The following is a 17332-nucleotide window of genomic DNA, read 5'->3' on the forward strand; positions in this document are numbered from 1 at the left end:
CCTGAGCAAAATTGGAATAAATAGGAAGTAGAGGGAAAACTCTGCATTGGATAGAGCCATACCAGCAACAGAAAGAATTGTAGTGGTTGTTGGCTATCAGTCTTCTCAGCTCCAGGACATCTCAGCAGGAATTCCTTATGATTGTGTCTTTGGTCTAACCATCTTCAGCTGCTTCATCAATGGCCTTTCCTTGCTTATAAGGTCAGAACTGGGGATGTTTGCTGATGGTAGCACAATGTTCAGCACCATTTGACACTCCTAAGTTACCGAAGCAGATCGCGGTCAAATGCAGCAATATCTGAACAATATTCAGGCTTGGGCTGACAAGTGGCTAGTATGATGAGTGCCACAGAGTGGTGGCAATGCTAATCTTTAACAAGCGAATCTAATTATCACCCTTGACATTCAGTGATATCACTATCACAGAATTCTCTGCTATTAACATTCTAGGAGTTTTGAATGTAGGTTTGCTTGCTAAGTTGGAAGGTTCATTTCCAGACGTTTTGTTACCTTACTAGGCAACATCTTCAGTGGGCCTCAGGTGAAGCAATGCTGAAAATTCCTGCTTTGTGTGTATATGTTTGGGTTTCTTTAGGTTGGTGATGTCATTTCCTGTGGTGAAGTCACTTCTTGTTCCTTTTCTCAGGGGTAGTAGATGGGGTCTAACTCTAGATTGGGTACCCAGTGAACACAGTCTGCCGATTTCTCAACAACAAACCCAAACAAGCAGACAAAACATGTCCAGAAACCCTACCTACTCTCCCCTGCATCAAAGACATCTTGGAAATGACTGCCAGACTACTCAGCCCCCTTGGCATCATGGTAGCCCACAAACCCACCAACCCATGACCCTGTCTCACTAATATCCTCACATACGGATGAGGAAGGACACCACTTCGACTGGGACAACACATCCATCCTCGGACAAGCCAAACAAAGACACACACGAGAATTCTTAGAAGCATGGCATTCCAACTGGAACTCTATCAATAAACATATCGAGTTAGGCCCCATTTACTACCCCTGAGAAAAGGAACTTCACAGGAAATGACATCACCACCCCAAAGAAACCCAAACATATAAATCAAAAGCAAGAATTTTCAGCATTGCTTCACCTGAGGCCCACTGAAGATGTTACCTATTAGGGTACTGAAATGTCTAGAAATGAACCTTCCAGCTCAGCGAGCAAACCTACACCCAAAACCTCAACCTGATCTATAAATCTTTTCAAAATTCTAGGAGTTACCATTAACTAGAAACTGATATAGATGAAGCAAATTAAAACTGTGACTACAACAGCAAATCAGAAGCTAGGAATTCTGCATTGAGTAACTCACCTGCTGACTTTCTAAAATCTGTCCACCGTCTAAAAGACAAAAGTCAGGAGAGTGATGGGAAACTTCCCGCTTGCCTTGATGAGTGCAGCTCCCAGAACATTCTTAGAGTAATACAGCACAGAAACAGACACTTTGGTCCAACTCTCCCGTGTTGACCTAACATTCCAATCTGACCTTGTCCCATTTGCCAGCATTTGATTCATATCATTCTAAACTCTTCCTATTCATGTACCCATCCAGATGCCTTTAACTGTAATTGTACCAGCCTCCTCCACCTCCTTTGGCAGCTCATCGTATTCACACCTCTTCTATGTGAAAAAGTTACCCCTTAGGTCCCTTTTAAATCTTTCCCCTCTCACCTATGACCTCGAGTTTTGGACTCCCCACCCTGGGGAAAAGACGTTGTCTATTCACCCTATCCATGCCCCTAATGATTTTATAAACCTCTGTAAGTTAACCCTTCAGCCTCTGACGCTTCAGGGAAAAAAGTCCCATTCACCCTATTCCTAAGACTCAAACCCTCTAGTTCTGGTAACATCCTTCTAAATCATTTCTGCACCCTCTTAAGTTTAACAACATCATTTCTGTAGAAAAACGACCAGAATTGTATGCAGCGTTCTAAAAGTGACCTAACTAATATCCTGTACAGCCACAACAAGACATTCCAACTCCTATGCTCAATGTCTGACCAAGAAATTTAACATCATTCAGGCCAAGCAGTCACTTGATTGGTGCCACAGCCACAAGCATCCATTCTTTCCACCACAGCATAGCAGTAGCACTGTGTACATCTACAAAGGTACATTGCAGAAAATCACCAGTGCTCCTTAATCAGCACATTCCAAACCCACAACATTATCATCTAGAAGGGCAAGAGCAGCACATAAATGGAACTCTACCATCTGAAGATTCCCCACTATGTTGGCCACCATCTGGATTCCCTCCTAAGAGCATTGTTGATGTACCTACACCAAATGTACTGCATCAGTTCAAGAAGGCTGCTTACAACTGTCTTCTCAAGGGCAGTTGTAGGTAGGCAATAAATGCTGGCCTAGCCAGCAAAGCCTTGATTCCTTGAATTAATAATTTTAAAAGTCCTTTGATGACATTAGCCTCCAGAAATGTATCAGTTTTTGAACTTGCACAATCGATGGCATCGCACGTTCAAAAGATTCATCACCCTCTGAGTAAAGAAATTACTCAGTTCTCAGAAATATATCTCAGTTTTAAATGGGCTACCTCTTTCCAATCTTGGCTTGTTTACCCTGGCTGATGAACCTACTTATGTCTCTCCTGTCACACCTGGTAAGAATTGGGCAACTTTTAAAGATATCCATTTTCATTCTTCACAACTGTAAAGAATAAACATCCACTTTCCTCAATCTGTGCTCTTAAGTCAATGCTGTCATCCAGGGACTAGTCTGGTGAACCTCCATTGCACTCTGCCTACCACAGTACTTCTGATGTAGTGTCACCAAAGCTCTACACAATTACAGCAAGACATCTTTATTCCTGTCCTTGAATCCCCTTGTGATCAAGGCCAGTGGACCATTTGCTTTCTTTGTTGCACCTACTCATTAGCAAGAATACTGGAATAAAATGTCACTTCCACTTATGGTGGAAGTATTGAATAAGATTATTTGCACAATGGCGTTGTCACTGAGTCCCTGCACAACACAAGTGCTGTGGGGGAAAATAAGCTCTACTGCTGTGCAGCCGTAGTGTGGAGACAAAATAGAGCAGGGATTCAGAAATTCCTCATCAGAAAAAAATATATAAATGGTGGGTGGATAAAAAAGAACATGATCTATCTAGGTCTGCTTGAAGCCTCTTGCACCTTACTCACAATTTACATTCCCACCAGTTTTGTGTCACTAGTAAATGTGGAAATATTTCAACAGCTGGGCCTTAGCACTAATTCTAATAATACCCAATTAATAACAGCCTGAGAATGATCTATTTAATCCTACTCTCTTTTCTGTCTGTAACCAAATCGCATACATACCACTATATTGCCCCAATCCTATACAAGATGGATAGCCTGGCAAGTGGGTAGGTTGGCAGATGGTTAGAGTATTGGAATGACATAATGGTAGAGGGGTCAAAGGTTGGCCAGTGGGTAGGTGGATCAGGCAGGGTTCTGATCCATTCAGATCAGGGGAAGTCAGGTGATGAAGTCAGGTTGAGGAACTGGATTGTCAGGGAGTGTCTGGTGGCATTTGGAGGGGGAGGTGTGGGAGTGTTTGGTGCATTGTCTGATGGTGACCCAGAATCAGGGTTTAGGTAGGGGTAGCAATTGCAGTTGGTGGGTGGTCGATGGATGGTATTGAAGTCAGGTCAACAATTGTGTCGAACAGTTCTGTCGTTGCCTAGTGATTGGAACAGATTTCAATCCTCTAATGTTTCCTGGGTAACTGTCTAGATAAGTGAATTAGAACCTTCTGAAGTCTCTAACTTTCAAAGTTGGAGACTTTCTTGGAGGTTCCTAACGCCAGCTAATTATGTAGGAGAAGTTTAAACTACTGGGGCCATTTGCATGTGATCAGGTGTACTGGAACTTTTGCCTGGTCCTGATTTGTAAGCTTTGTATAATACTGCAATGTCAATCTTCACATCAGATGATCTGGGCCCTAATTTATGAAAGCATCAGATGTAATTGACTTGGAGCAGAACCCCAAGTTTTCACACCATCTGTTGTTGTGCATGTTGGGATTTCAGTATGGATCTTATTTGTGAAGTTCATAAAATCCTCACTGATTGTATTCTCCTCTATCTTTAAGGTGGATAATACCGATGCTGAAGGTCGTTTGATACTAGCCGATGCCCTATGCTATGCACACAGCTTTAACCCCAAAGCAATTGTAAATGCTGCAACGTTGACAGGTATTGCAACGCTGTCTTTGATGCTGCCCAAGCTCTGAGAGGCTTGAAGAATAAGACAGTGGTTTACTAAGTGATTTAATCAAGAATAAGAGTGCTGAAATATGATTCAACTACAACTGCAGCCTTTTGCTAGTTGAGCATTGAATGTGAAAAAAAAAATTCTTTGGACATGATGTTGTTGGCAGGATTGATACTTACTTTCCCTGAGAAGATGATAGTGAGGCATCTTGAATATGGAATCCATGTGATATCTTTTGTAGTAGTTTCAAAAGAGAGAGAGAACCTGCACAGTTACCACTGTTTGCTGTTTGAATTTGTGTATCGCTGGACATCAGAGTGCATCTGGGAAAATTAACAAACAGTGAAATTCACAACTAATCTTGGAGGAACTGTTGGGTGAAGTTCACAGCACAGAATCAGATAAGTTAATCGTTGTTTTAAGTCTGTCCAAGAGAAAGGCTGCAGTAGTGAGTATAGTGGATTCTTTCTTGATTATATGTTTTTGGAGATAAGTCTCTTGATTAAACTTAAAATATAAGCCATAGCTATTAATTTAACCTGGGGCAGTGTTTTGTAGAGGAATAAGACGGTGTTATTTTCTGGGTCTGTAGATTGTGAAGGAGCAAAGATGGCCTTCACTACAGTGATATGTACTTCTTGTCAGATGTGGGAGTTTAAAGAGAGTTTAAGGGTTACTGCAGATTATATCTGTCATAAATGATGTTGGATGTAAATCTTATCAGATCGAGTGGATCGGTTGGAGAGACAGATAGAAGCGATGAGGAATTTGCAACAGCAACAGTATGTGATGGAAGGCAGTTAATAGGAAGGGGGGGAAAGTCTCAGATACAGTTACATAGATGGGTTAACTCCAGGAAGGGTGAGAGAGGTCTGCATCTAGGGCAGGAGTCTTTTGTGGATATACCCATTTCAAACAGGTATGCTGTTTTGGAAAATGTAGGGAGTGATGGATTCTCAGGGGAACGCAGCACGAACAGCCAAGTTTCTAGTATTGAGACTGGCTCTAATGCAACGAGGGGTACGTCGGTTTCCAAGAGATCAATTGGGTTAAGGGATTCTGTAGTCAGACGTACAGATAGACGTTTCTGTGTCCAGCAGCGAAAAAGCAGAATGGTGTGTTGTTTCCCTGGTGCCAGGATCAAGGATGTCGCAGAGAGGGTGCAGAATGTTCTCACGGAGGAGAGGGGCCAGCAGGAGGTCATTGTCCACATTGGAACCAACGACATTGGAAGGGAAAAGGTTGAGACTCTGAAGGGAGAGTACAGAGAGTTAGGCAGAAATTTAAAAAGGAGGTCCTCAAGGGTAGTAATATCTGGATTACTCCCAGTGCTACGAGCTAGTGAGGGTAGGAATAGGAGGATAGAGCAGATGAATGCATGGCTGAGGAGCTGGTGTATGGGAGAAGGATTCACATTTTTGGATAATTGGAATCTCTTTTGGGGTAGAAGTGACCTGTACAAGAAGGACAGATTGCACCTAAATTGGAAGGGGACTAATATACTGGCAGGGAAATTTGCTAGAACTGCTTGGGAGGATTTAAACAAGTAAGGTTGGGGGTGGGGGGGTGGGACCCAGGGAGATAGTGAGGAAAGAGATCGATCTGAGACGGGTACAGCTGAGAACAGAAGTGAGTCGGGCAGGCAGGGACAAGGTAGGACTAATAAAGTAAACTGCATTTATTTCAATGCAAGGGGCCTAACAGGGAAGGCAGATGAACTCAGGGCATGGTTAGGGACATGGAACTGGGATATCATAGCAATTACAGAAACATGGCTCAGGGATGGGCAGGACTGACAGCTTAATGTTCCAGGATACAAATGCTACAGGAAGGATAGAAAGGGAGGCAAGGGAGGAGGGGGAGTGGCATTTTTGATCAGGGATAGCATTACAGCTGTGCTGAGGGAGGATATTCCGGGAAATACAACCAGGGGAGTTATTTGGGTGGAACTCAGAAATAAGAAAGGGATGATCACATTATTGGGATTGTATTATAGACCGGAGGGAAATTGAGAAACAAACTTGTAAGGAGATCTCAGCTATCTGTAAGAATAATAGGGTAGTTAGATTAGATTATTTACAGTGTGGAAACAGGCTCTTCGGCCCAACAAGTCCACACTGCCCCTCCAAAGAGCAACCCATTCAGACACATTCCCCTACATTTACCCCTTCACCTAACACTGTGGGCAATTTAGCATGGCCACTTCACCTACCTGCACATTTTTGGACCGTGGGAGGAAACCGGAGCACCCGGAGAAAACCCACGCAAACACTGGGAGAATGTGCAAACTCCACACAGACAGTTGCCTGAGGCAGGAATTGAACCCGGGTCTCTGGCGCTGTGAGGCAGTAATGCTAACCACTGTGCCGCTCAGTTATGGTAGGGGATTTTATCTTTCCAAACATCGACTGGGACTGCCATCGTGTTAAAGGTTTAGATGGAGAGGAATTTCTTAAGTGTGTACAAGACAATTTTCTGATTCAGTATGTGGATGTACCTACAAGAGAAGGTGCAAACTTGACCTACTCTTGGGTAATAAGGCAGGGCAGGTGACTGAGGTGTCAATGGGGGAGCACTTTGGGGCCAGTGACCATAATTCTATTCGTTTTAAAATAGTGATGGAAAAGGATAGACCAGATCTAAAAGTTGAAATCCTAAATTGGAGAAAGGCCAATTTTGACAGTATTAGGCAACAACTTTTGAAAGCTGATTGGAGGCAGATGTTCGCAGGTAAAGGGACAGCAGGAAAATGGGAAGCCTTCAGAAATGAGATAACAAGAATCCAGAGAAAAGTATATTCCTGTCAGGGTGAAAGGGAAGGCTGGTAGGTATAGGGAATGCTGGATGACTAAAGAAATTGAGGGTTTGGTTAAGAAAAAGAAGGAAGCATATGTCAGGTATAGACAGGATAGATTGAGTGAATCCTTCGAAGAGTATAAAGAAAGTAAGAGTATACTTAAGATGGAAATCAGGAGAGCAAAAAGGGGACATGAGATCGCTTTGGCCAATAGAATTAAGGAGAATCCAAAGGGTTTTTGCAAATATATTAAGGACAGAAGGGTAACTAGGGAGAGAATAGGGCCCCTCAAAGATCAGCAAGGCAGCCTTTGTGTGGAGCCACAGAAAATGGGGGAGATACTAAATGAATATTTTGCATCAGTATTTCCTGTGGAAAAGGATATGGAAGATATAGACTGTAGGGAAATAGATGGTGACATCTTGCAAAATGTCCAGATTACAGAGGAGGAAGTGCTGGATGTCTTGAAACGGTTAAAAGTGGATAAATCCCCAGGACCTGATCAGGTGTACCCTAGAACTCTGTGGGAAGCTAGAAAAGTGATTGCTGGGCCTCTTGCTGAGATATTTGTATCATCGATAGTCACAGGTGAGGTGCTGGAAGACTGGAGGTTGGCAAACGTGGTGCCACTGTTTAAGACGGGTGGTAAGGACAAGCCAGGGAACTATAGACCTGTGAGCCTGACCTCGGTGATGGGCAAGTTGTTGGAGGGAATCCTGAGGGACAGGATGTACATGTATTTGGAAAGGCAAGGACTGATTAGGGATAGTCAACATGGCAGAGGTTGGTACATGTCTGGAATGAGCTGCCAGAGGATGTGGTGAAGGCTGGTACAATTGCAACATTTAAAAGGCATTTGGATGGGTATATGAATAGGAAGCGTTTGGAGGGATATGGGCCAGGTGCTGGCAGGTGGGACTAAATTGGGTTGGGACATCTGGTCGGCATGGACGGGTTCGGCCGAAGGGTCTGTTTCCATGCTGTACATCTCTATGACTCTATGAACTCAGTGGTCTGCACAGCCACTTCAAAGGGCAGTCGAATCAACCATGCTTGTGTATTTCTGGAGGTACATGTGGGCCAGGCAAGGTTTGAATGTTCAATATTCCTTCCTTCAAGGACATTAGTGAATTAATTGTATTATTACAACAAAAATAATTTTTTATTTCTAGTTGTTTCTAAAAAAAAGTTTGAATACATAATCTGCAATAATAGAAGTGGAATTTGTCAACTCTGGATTATTAGTTCTGATACCTTATTCCAGTAATCTAATCACTGCCTTATTGTGACACCAGAGACTTCATATCTTAAATAACCTAAGGTTTTGTTTTCAGATAAACACTAGTTTTGAAACAAAATCAAATTCCAGTAATTTTATTTGTGTTATTTCACAGGTGCGATGGATGTTGCCCTTGGATCAGCAGCTACTGGGGTTTTCACCAATTCCGACTGGTTGTGGGGACTCCTCAGACAAGTAAGAATCATTTGCGCAATGTTTTATGCCAAATGTCATTTCTACTTAAAACCTGTTCAACATTTGAGACAAGCACTAGTTCTGTAGCCCTATACTCATGTGATAATTCAGGCTTGAAGGAGGTGTAGGTAGGAGATAGAGCTGAAGTACTGTTTTCCATCCTGATTTTGCCATTTAAGTTCTCAGAAAGAACAACCAGTCACCATTCTCGTGTGTCTCTGTTAAATGACCAAGCATTTTCTACCTTTGCCTATACTGTACAATGATATTGTAACATCAGTGTGAATTTGTGCATAATAGTCTAGTTGCCCATCAGATTAATCAGACTAACTTTAGAATTACTTGTCAATAGCACTATATGAATTGACCCTGCATATAAAGCCTCAAAATCATGTTTTTACTTATACTCAGTTTATATGGCTACCCTCCTTTTCAGCTACAATATGCTGTACTTGCATTAGTTAGTCACCTCAATTTTCCACCCACAAATAAATGTTTTATTTACTGTTAAATTTATAACTGGAATGCAGTAGACAAAATGGACTGTGTTGTGAAGATGCAGAAGTTTAAGACATGCTCACACTTTATATTTTTGGACCAATTTTCCCAGGCTTCAAAGGTCAGTTTATATGTCAACATTTATGGTGCAGAACTCGTTGCAATACAGAGGAACCTCGATTATCCGCACGAGATGGGCGGGCACTATTTCGTTCAGATAATCAATTATTCAGATAATCAATTTTACCTTAAACAAGGGAAACCATACTGATGTAATACAATGCTCTACCGGAGAATTTGTTCAAATCTATAATTTTAATGAGTCTGCTATTTAAACAAACTAATCCTCACAGTTTGCAAATTACAGGTTAAAATGAGAAGGGCTTACCATCACATAAACACTGTATGTCAAGTCCCAGCATTAAACAGCTTCTACGATCGCAAGAGCATTTGTCAGTTTCTGGGAATTCAGTCTCACGATAGAAAGACAGAAGCCCTGCCTTGCGCATGCGTTTACGTTCTCAGTTTGTTTTTAATGAACAGCCCGGTAAAGTGACAGGAATACCCTGTAAGACATTTACTTTTGCAAAGGGCTGTGTAACAACCCTACCTAAAAAGTATCTAGTCACTGATGCTTGAGCTGCTTGTGTTTCTTTGCTTTTGCCAGCATTTTCACATGTTCTTCACTAAAGGTAAATCAAATACACTTACCTCTTTGATGTAATGTTTTTGTGGGATCTTGAAATTTTCTTCAGATAATTGAGGTCCCTCTGTAAAGCCACATGGCCTTCTGAATGCAAATTTGCAATAAAGTATTTAGAAGTCAAATGTTTTAATTTATTAGTTGAACAGTATTATATTAATTTGTAACAAGACATGGCAATTTTTACATCAAGTTCTATCTCGCATTCAGGTCCTTCATTTGAATTTGAGTAGATCCTTTATTCACCTTTTTCTGTTTTTAAAGTGTAATGTTAATAGTATGAAATAAAGCTTTTCATTGAGGATTAGGTCCAAGTACTGTCCTTTCTTGGTATTTGGATAGTGGAGTTCATACCTTTATTTGTGTAATTCTGACTATAATTGGTGATGCTGATATGTTCTTGTTTAGGCAAGTGTTGTGACTGGAGATCGAGTGTGGAGGATGCCACTTTTTCAACATTACACCAGGCAGGTCACAGAATCGCAGCTGGCAGACCTGAACAACATTGGCAAATACAGGTGAATATGGTATCATGTCTTTAATTCAAATCCAGTTTTACTTTGCTTATTCTGTTTTGTGGCTTTAAAAGTAGCTAATATGGAATGTGGAAAAATAATCATAGAAACAGGCTTATGTAATTCAACTGTTTGAACTTTTATTGTTATTCACTGAGTCACAGCTAATCTGTATCTTAACACCATTCTCCTGGCTTACTTTAAATCCCTTAATATCCATGGCTATCAAAAATCCATCTGTCTTAACAAAAGAATTCTACCCCATGATCCATAGATAATCTTGGAACAGAAATCCTTTTTATTCATCAGTTTAAAATTCTCATTCTTGTATTCAAATCTATTCCTGGCTTCACCTTCCTATCTGTGACCTTTTCCAATCTGACAAGTTCCCAAGAACTTGGGTGACCCGCCTCACCCCCATTGTTGACAACTATGCCTTGAACCATCTTGGAACCATCCCACCCTTAGTTCCTTTGTACCTCCACCTCTCTCATCTCTCTTTGAAGTGCTCTTAAAACTCACGTCTTTGACTAAGCTTTTAGTCAACACTTCTAATAATACTCTGGAGCAGTATTCTTTTAACATTTGAAAAATTAATTAATGGGACATAGACCATAATTCATCACTCTTAATGCCCCTGAGAAGGCATCTTGAACCACTGCAGTCCATATAGTGTAAGTATGGGGTCAGTGCTATTATGGGGTAAGTTCCAGGATTTTGACCCAGCAACAGTGAAGGAGTTGCAATAGAGTTCCAATTCAGGATAGTGGAAAAGGAGGGTAGCTAGTATTTACAGTAGGAAAGGAGACAGTCCTGAGGAAACTCATAGTGGATTAGGGAGAGGGATTGAATAAAATTAATGTAAATAAAACATCAGCAATGAGGTAATTAATGGAATTAAAGAGTGTCAAATCCCCAGGTCCTGACAGTTTTCATCCAAGGGTGTTAAAGGAAGTAAGGGAGCACATTGTAGGTGCCCTAACTATAATCTTTCAGAATTCCCTAGGTACAGCTGTCGTCCTTTTGGATTGAAAATTGCATGTCACTCTGCTTTTTAAGAAGTGCAAAAGAGGAAAACCGGGAAGCCACGGATCATCAAGGCTAAAATCTGTGATGCAAATTGTTGAAAAATGGGGAAACTGAATGCCTGAAAAATTTCAGTTGACAGGGAAAGTTAGCATAGATTCATGACAGGTAGGTCATGCCTAACAAACCTCATTGAAGTTTTTTGAAGAGGTGATGAGAGGTAGTGGACAGGGGAATATCTATGGATGTTATTTAAATGGACTTTGAGAATGTATTTGATAAAGTCCCACATGAGAGATTTAGGGTAAGATCTCACAGAAGTACTGACATATAAGTAAATTGGTTTAGTGGCAGGCAACAGAAAGTAGGGATAATGGGTACATATTCAAGTTGGCAGGATATGGCCAGTGGTGTTCCACAAGAATCTGTGTTATGGCTTCAGTAATTCATATTATTTATTACTGACTTGGATTTAGCATAGAAAGTCATATCCCCAAATTGACTGAAAGTTGGGTTGTATTGTAGACAATGTAGATGATCGTATAAAATTACAAAGGGTTATTGACAGACTAAGTGATTGGGCAAAACTGTAGCAGATCGTGTTCACTTTAACAAGTGTGAAGTTATCCATTTTGGACAGAAAAAGATAGATCAGGATACTTTCCAGATGGCATGAAGTTAAATACAGTGATTAGCTGAAGAGACTTGGAGGTTCAGCTGAATAGACTTTTATAACGTCACAAGCAAGTTCAGAAGAGAATCAAGAAAGCTAATGGAATGCTGGCCTTTATATCTAGAATACTGGAGTACAAGGATGCAAAAGGTATGTTGCAGTTCTACAAAAAGCTGGTTGGATCCCACTTGAGAGCAGATCTGGCACCACACACTCGGAATGATAAAACAAAGAACTGCAGATGCTGGAAATCTGAATCAAAAACAGAAATTGTTGGAGAAACTCAGCGGGTCTGGCAGTATCTGTGGACAGAAAGCAGATGTTTTAAGTCCAGTGATCCTCTACCAGAACTGATAAGTGCTAGGTCAAGATGGTATTAATGCTCATGATAGGTGTGAGGAGAAAGGAAGAAGTGAATGGATAGGCAGAGATGGAGCCTAGAGAGAGAGAACAGGCAGTCAAAGGGATGGATGATAATATGCTGGGAAGCAAGAACAACTGCTAATGGAGACTATCAGTGAATGAAAATGGGTTGGCAATGCTGAAAGTTGCCCACGTCATTGACAGAACCCTGGGTTTGGGGATGCAAAGGACATGGAAGAAGGTGTTTGTGGTAGGGGGTTGGGTGGGATGCTTTTTAGAGGATCAGTGTGGTCTGCTTCTATGATTCTGTGAAGGTAAATGCAAATTCTTCAGCCATGTATTTTGCATTAATGTGCGAGGTTCCCCATCAATGAGGGTGAGAATATTTATGGAGCCTCCTCCTTCAGTGATTAGTTTAATTGTCCATGACTATTCCTGACTGGATTTTTAAAAAATTCATTTTTGGAATGTGGGCATCGCTGACTGGCCAGCATTTATTACTTGTGCCTAGTTGCCCTTGAGAAGGGGGTGGTGAGCTGTCGCCTTGAACCGCTGCAGTCCACCTGCTGTGGGTTGCTTGACAAGGCCATGAATGAGGGAATTTCAGGATGTGGCAGGATTGTAGAACTTAGATCTAATCCATGAGCATTAGAAAAGGAGTAAGCCATTCAGCTCTTTGAACTACTCCAGCATTCAATAACACCACGACATTCCTGCCCTTTCCCTGTAGTCCTTGATTCTGCTATTGATAAAGATTCTGTCTATTTCAGCCTTAAGAATATAGGAGAACTCGGCCCCCACAGCTCTCTGTGGCAAGGAGTTCCAAAGACTCTCAACCCTCTGAAAGAAAAAAATTTCTCCCCATCTCTGTCTTAAATTGCACACCTTTATTCTGAGATAATGCCCTCTGGTCCTAGACTCTCTCGTGAGGGGAAGCATCCTCTCAAAATTCACCCTGTCAAGTCCCTTAAGAATCCGGTACATTTCAATGAGATCATCTCTTATTCTTCTAGACTCCAATGAGTAGAGTCACAATCTGTTTAACCTTTGCTCATAAGACAATCCCTTCATTTTTGAGGGATTTTTAAACTTTTTTATCACATGCTGCTTGCATGCTACTAGTCCAGTGTTGTAACTTCACTAGGTTGACACCTCATTTTTAGGTATCCTGGTACTAATAGGTGGTAATCAGCATTGCTTACCCATGTTTGATTTGAGACCTCAAGGGAGTTGGAGTCAGGTCTGTTCGGTCAGCTCCCTCCCAACTATGTATCACTATGCTGCCACCTGTGGTGGGACAGGACCTATCGGGGACAGTGTTGATGGTATCTAGAGCTTTGAGTGTATGATTACTTGAGAATGACTAAGTCAAACTGTTGTTTGACCAGTCTTTAGGACAGCTCTCCCAATTTTGGCACAACCCCCAAAATATTAGTAAGGACTTGACAAGTTTGACAGGATCTTTGCTCATTCATATGTGCTGTTTTCATTTCTTGTGATTTGGTCAATGCTGGCTGGTCCATTCAGTTGCATTCCTTTATTTATTTTATGTTGAATTATTTATTTTGTTTGATGTTGAGTCTTTAATTTTGTTTTGTAATATCTTTGTGAAGAGCTCTGAAACATTTTCTACATCAAGGTACTTATGAAAATACAAATTGGTAATATTACGTATCTAAGTGAGAGATTATTTTGATTTTATGTAAATCACTCTATAGAAACATTTTTATCTTATTACTATTCCTATATAAAGGAGAGATGAGAGCTAAGTTGGGGACTTCCCTGGAAGTCTCTTCTTTCAGATTTTCAGCTTGCTCTTAATTTAGACTCTGGATTAGTGGTGCTGGAAGAGCACAGCAGTTCAGGCAGCATCCAAGTAGTTTCCTGAACTGCTGTGCTCTTCCAGCACCACTAATCCAGAGTCTGGTTTCCAGCATCTGCAGTCATTGTTTTTACCTCTTAATTTAGACTGTACACAGGAAGAGGCCTGAGCAAGGTTTGCGATTCAGGATCAGATGGTATTGTTAGTAGCCCCAACAGCATTTTTGTAAGAACCTGAGCTGCCCATTGCTAGTTCCTTATTTTCCTACATGTTCATTCTTGATCGTACAGTTTGTAGATGACTATTTCAAGTTGCATCTTAGGGAAATTAGCTTCAGTCAGGTCTGAGACTCGGTTTTCTTGTAGACACTTAACTGTTCTGAACAATTATTTCATATTTGTGCAGCAAACAAATTTTTTTTCCTGAATGTGGCTGTTTCATCCACCCTATCTCTGAGGTATTGTTGGAGATCCCTGGTGATCAGCAGTTTCACTGGATCTCCATTTATCCCATACACCCAGTTGTCTGAAATCCCCAGTGCAATGAATAGTGGTAATTCCCTAATGAGGTCTGATCGTGAAAATTAGACCTTAGTTGATGCCATTAAATGGTTGGAGTAGCCCTGCTTGTTGCTAAGCTTAAATATGCACCACATGAAAATCTGATCCACGATGTATAGTAAAAGATGTCTTCAAGTTGAAAGATTTGAATGCAATGCCCTGAACTCTGTTGTGTTGTGTACCCCTACGTACAATGATGAGAACTGAATGTAATTAAATAATAAATGTTCTTGTACCGCAGCAGAAAACAATTGCGTTGTACGATTAACATTAAACGGTTGGAAGACCATATTGCTCATTGTTCATAAAGAATCAAAAATTTCAAGCCATTCTCTCACTTAATGAAAGTGAAATATTCAAAAGGAGCTTGTTAATTTTATCTGAATTATTGCAGTGATGACCAAATGAAACAGTCACCCAAAAGACCTGCCCAGAAATAACATTCCTGTCTGTTTCACTTGATCAACAAATGGGCATAATAAAAATGAGCAGAAATTATATGGAGAAAAATGGAACGAAGATTAGTTTTTTTTTATTCAGTTTTTTTGTGAATCTTTGAGGAAGATGATTTCTAATTTTTAAAAATCCATGGTAAAAGTTTAAAGTATATTTGTTGCCACTTGGTAATTTCACTGTGCTTTGAAATGTTCCTGCAGGTCTGGTGGTGCATGTACAGCTGCAGCATTCCTGCGAGAGTTTGTTACAGCCCCTCACTGGGCTCACCTTGACATAGCTGGTGTTATGTCAAACAAAGATGAAGTTCCATATCTGCGGAAGGGAATGGCAGGAAGACCAACCAGGACGTTAGTGGAATTTACAGCCTACCTGAGTCAAGAAAGCCAAAATTCTTAAACCGTCCTTTTAAAGATACGCCCAGTTTTTCTTTTGTATGTTTTAATTACATTGGTTTCATGATTTCATTGCCCCTTTTGTATCTCTGATGAAACTTAAGTTTGATTTTTTTTCTTTTTGCATGTGGAAAGATGGTACTTATATCAAAAAGGATGCAAGATTTTATCTTACAAACACTGTTAAAGAAGAATCTCATCATGATTGACACTTGTTTATGGAGGCTTTATTGGTGACTTTTGTCTCCCCCCAAACCATAACTTCTATTATTCATCGTGCGACTGTTCACTTTATGTTAAGAGGATAACTACTTTGCAGCAACACAAAATCTGCAGTGTTCCCACGGCCTTTTTCAAATATCGAAAGTGTAAAATCCTATGGACTTGGATAATTAATGATCATTGTTGAAAAGTATTTGTTACAAGAAAAGCTGACATGTGAATCAGGCATTCAATATAGTTAAACACGAGTATTTTTGTAATGTTGTAATATTCAAAATGAAGACATTAGCCAAAACAATAAAGAAGAATAAACTAGATGTAACAAATTCTAACTGCTCTCAGTTGTAATTGCAAAACGTAGAGGGATGTGTGGCATTGCTTGTCAAAGATAGTATTAAAGCGGTGGAAAGGACGATGGATGAAGACTCGCCATCTGAGGTAGTTTGGGCTGAGGTTAGGAATAGGAAAGGTGAGGTCACCCTGTTAGGAGTTTTCTACAGGCCTCCTAATAGTCCTAGAGACGTAGAAGAAAGGATTGCGAGGATGATTCAGGAGAAGAGTGAGAGTAATAGGGTGGTTGTTATGGGGGACTTTAACTTTCCAGATATTGACTGGGAAAGCTATAGTTCGAGTTCGTTAGATGGGTCAGTGTTTGTCCAATGTGTGCAGGAGGGTTTCCTGACAATATGTAGACAGGCCAACAAGAGGTGAGGCCATACTGGATTTGGTTCTGGGTAACGAACCAGGCCAGGTGTTAGAATTGGAGGGAGGTGAGCACTTTGGGGACAGTGACCACAATTCGGTGACTTTTACTCTAGTGATGGAGAGGGATAAGTGTGCACTGCAGGGCAAGAGTTATAGCTGGGGGCAGGGAAATTATGATGCGGTGAGGCACGACTTAGGATGCGTGGCTTGGAAAAATAGGCTTCAAGGGAAGGGCGCAATTGATATGTGGAGCTTGTTCAAGGAGCAACTATTAAGTGTCCTTGATAAGTATGTACCTGTCAGGCAGGGAGGAAAGGGTCGTGTGAGGGAGCCGTGGTTTAATAAGGAATTGGAATCCCTTGTTAAAGGGAAGAGGGCGGCCTATGTAAAGATGAGGCATGAAAGTTCAATTGGGGCGATTGAGAGTTATAAGGTAGCCAGGAAGGATCTGAAGAGAGAGCTAAGAGCAGCAAGGAGGGGACATGAAAAGTCCTTAGTTGGTAGGATTAAGGAAAACCCAAAGGCTTTCTATAGGTATGTCAGGAATAAAAGAATGACTAGGGTAGGAATAGGTCCAGTCAAGGATGGTAGTGGGAAGTTGCGTGTGGAGGCTGAAGAGATTGGGGAGTCACTGAATGAATACTTTTCGTCAGTATTCACTCAGGAACAGGACATTGTTGCCGATGTGAATACTGAGTCACAATTAATTAGAATGGATGGCTTTGAGGTATGTAGGGAAGAGGTGTTGGAAATTCTGGAAAGGGTGAAAATAGATAAGTTCCCTGGGCCTGATGGCATTTATCCTCGGATTCTCTGGGAAGCAAGGGAGGAGATTGCAGAGCCATTGGCCTTGATTTTTATGTCCTTGTTGTCTACAGGAATAGTGC

General features: G+C 41.1%; 1 protein-coding gene across 2 annotated transcripts in view; it reads left to right on the forward strand.

Moving 5' to 3' along the window:
- Positions 1-16020, forward strand: part of lap3 (leucine aminopeptidase 3) — a 63860-nt gene extending 47840 nt beyond the window's left edge. The window contains exons 10-14 of one of the 2 annotated variants that reach the window (XM_072559010.1): positions 4118-4220; positions 8431-8510; positions 10120-10229; positions 15327-15557; positions 15654-16020. In XM_072559010.1, the coding sequence (XP_072415111.1) occupies positions 4118-4220; positions 8431-8510; positions 10120-10229; positions 15327-15522 (489 nt within the window). In that variant the 3' untranslated portion in view covers positions 15523-15557; positions 15654-16020. Of the gene's footprint in view, positions 1-4117; positions 4221-8430; positions 8511-10119; positions 10230-15326 lie in introns of both variants that reach the window. The other variant, XM_072558923.1, reaches the window with a different exon arrangement.
- The last annotated feature ends 1312 nt before the right edge of the window (positions 16021-17332 follow it).

The sequence above is a fragment of the Chiloscyllium punctatum genome, chromosome 1 (genome assembly GCF_047496795.1).
Source record: "Chiloscyllium punctatum isolate Juve2018m chromosome 1, sChiPun1.3, whole genome shotgun sequence".
Lineage (NCBI taxonomy): Eukaryota > Metazoa > Chordata > Chondrichthyes > Orectolobiformes > Hemiscylliidae > Chiloscyllium > Chiloscyllium punctatum.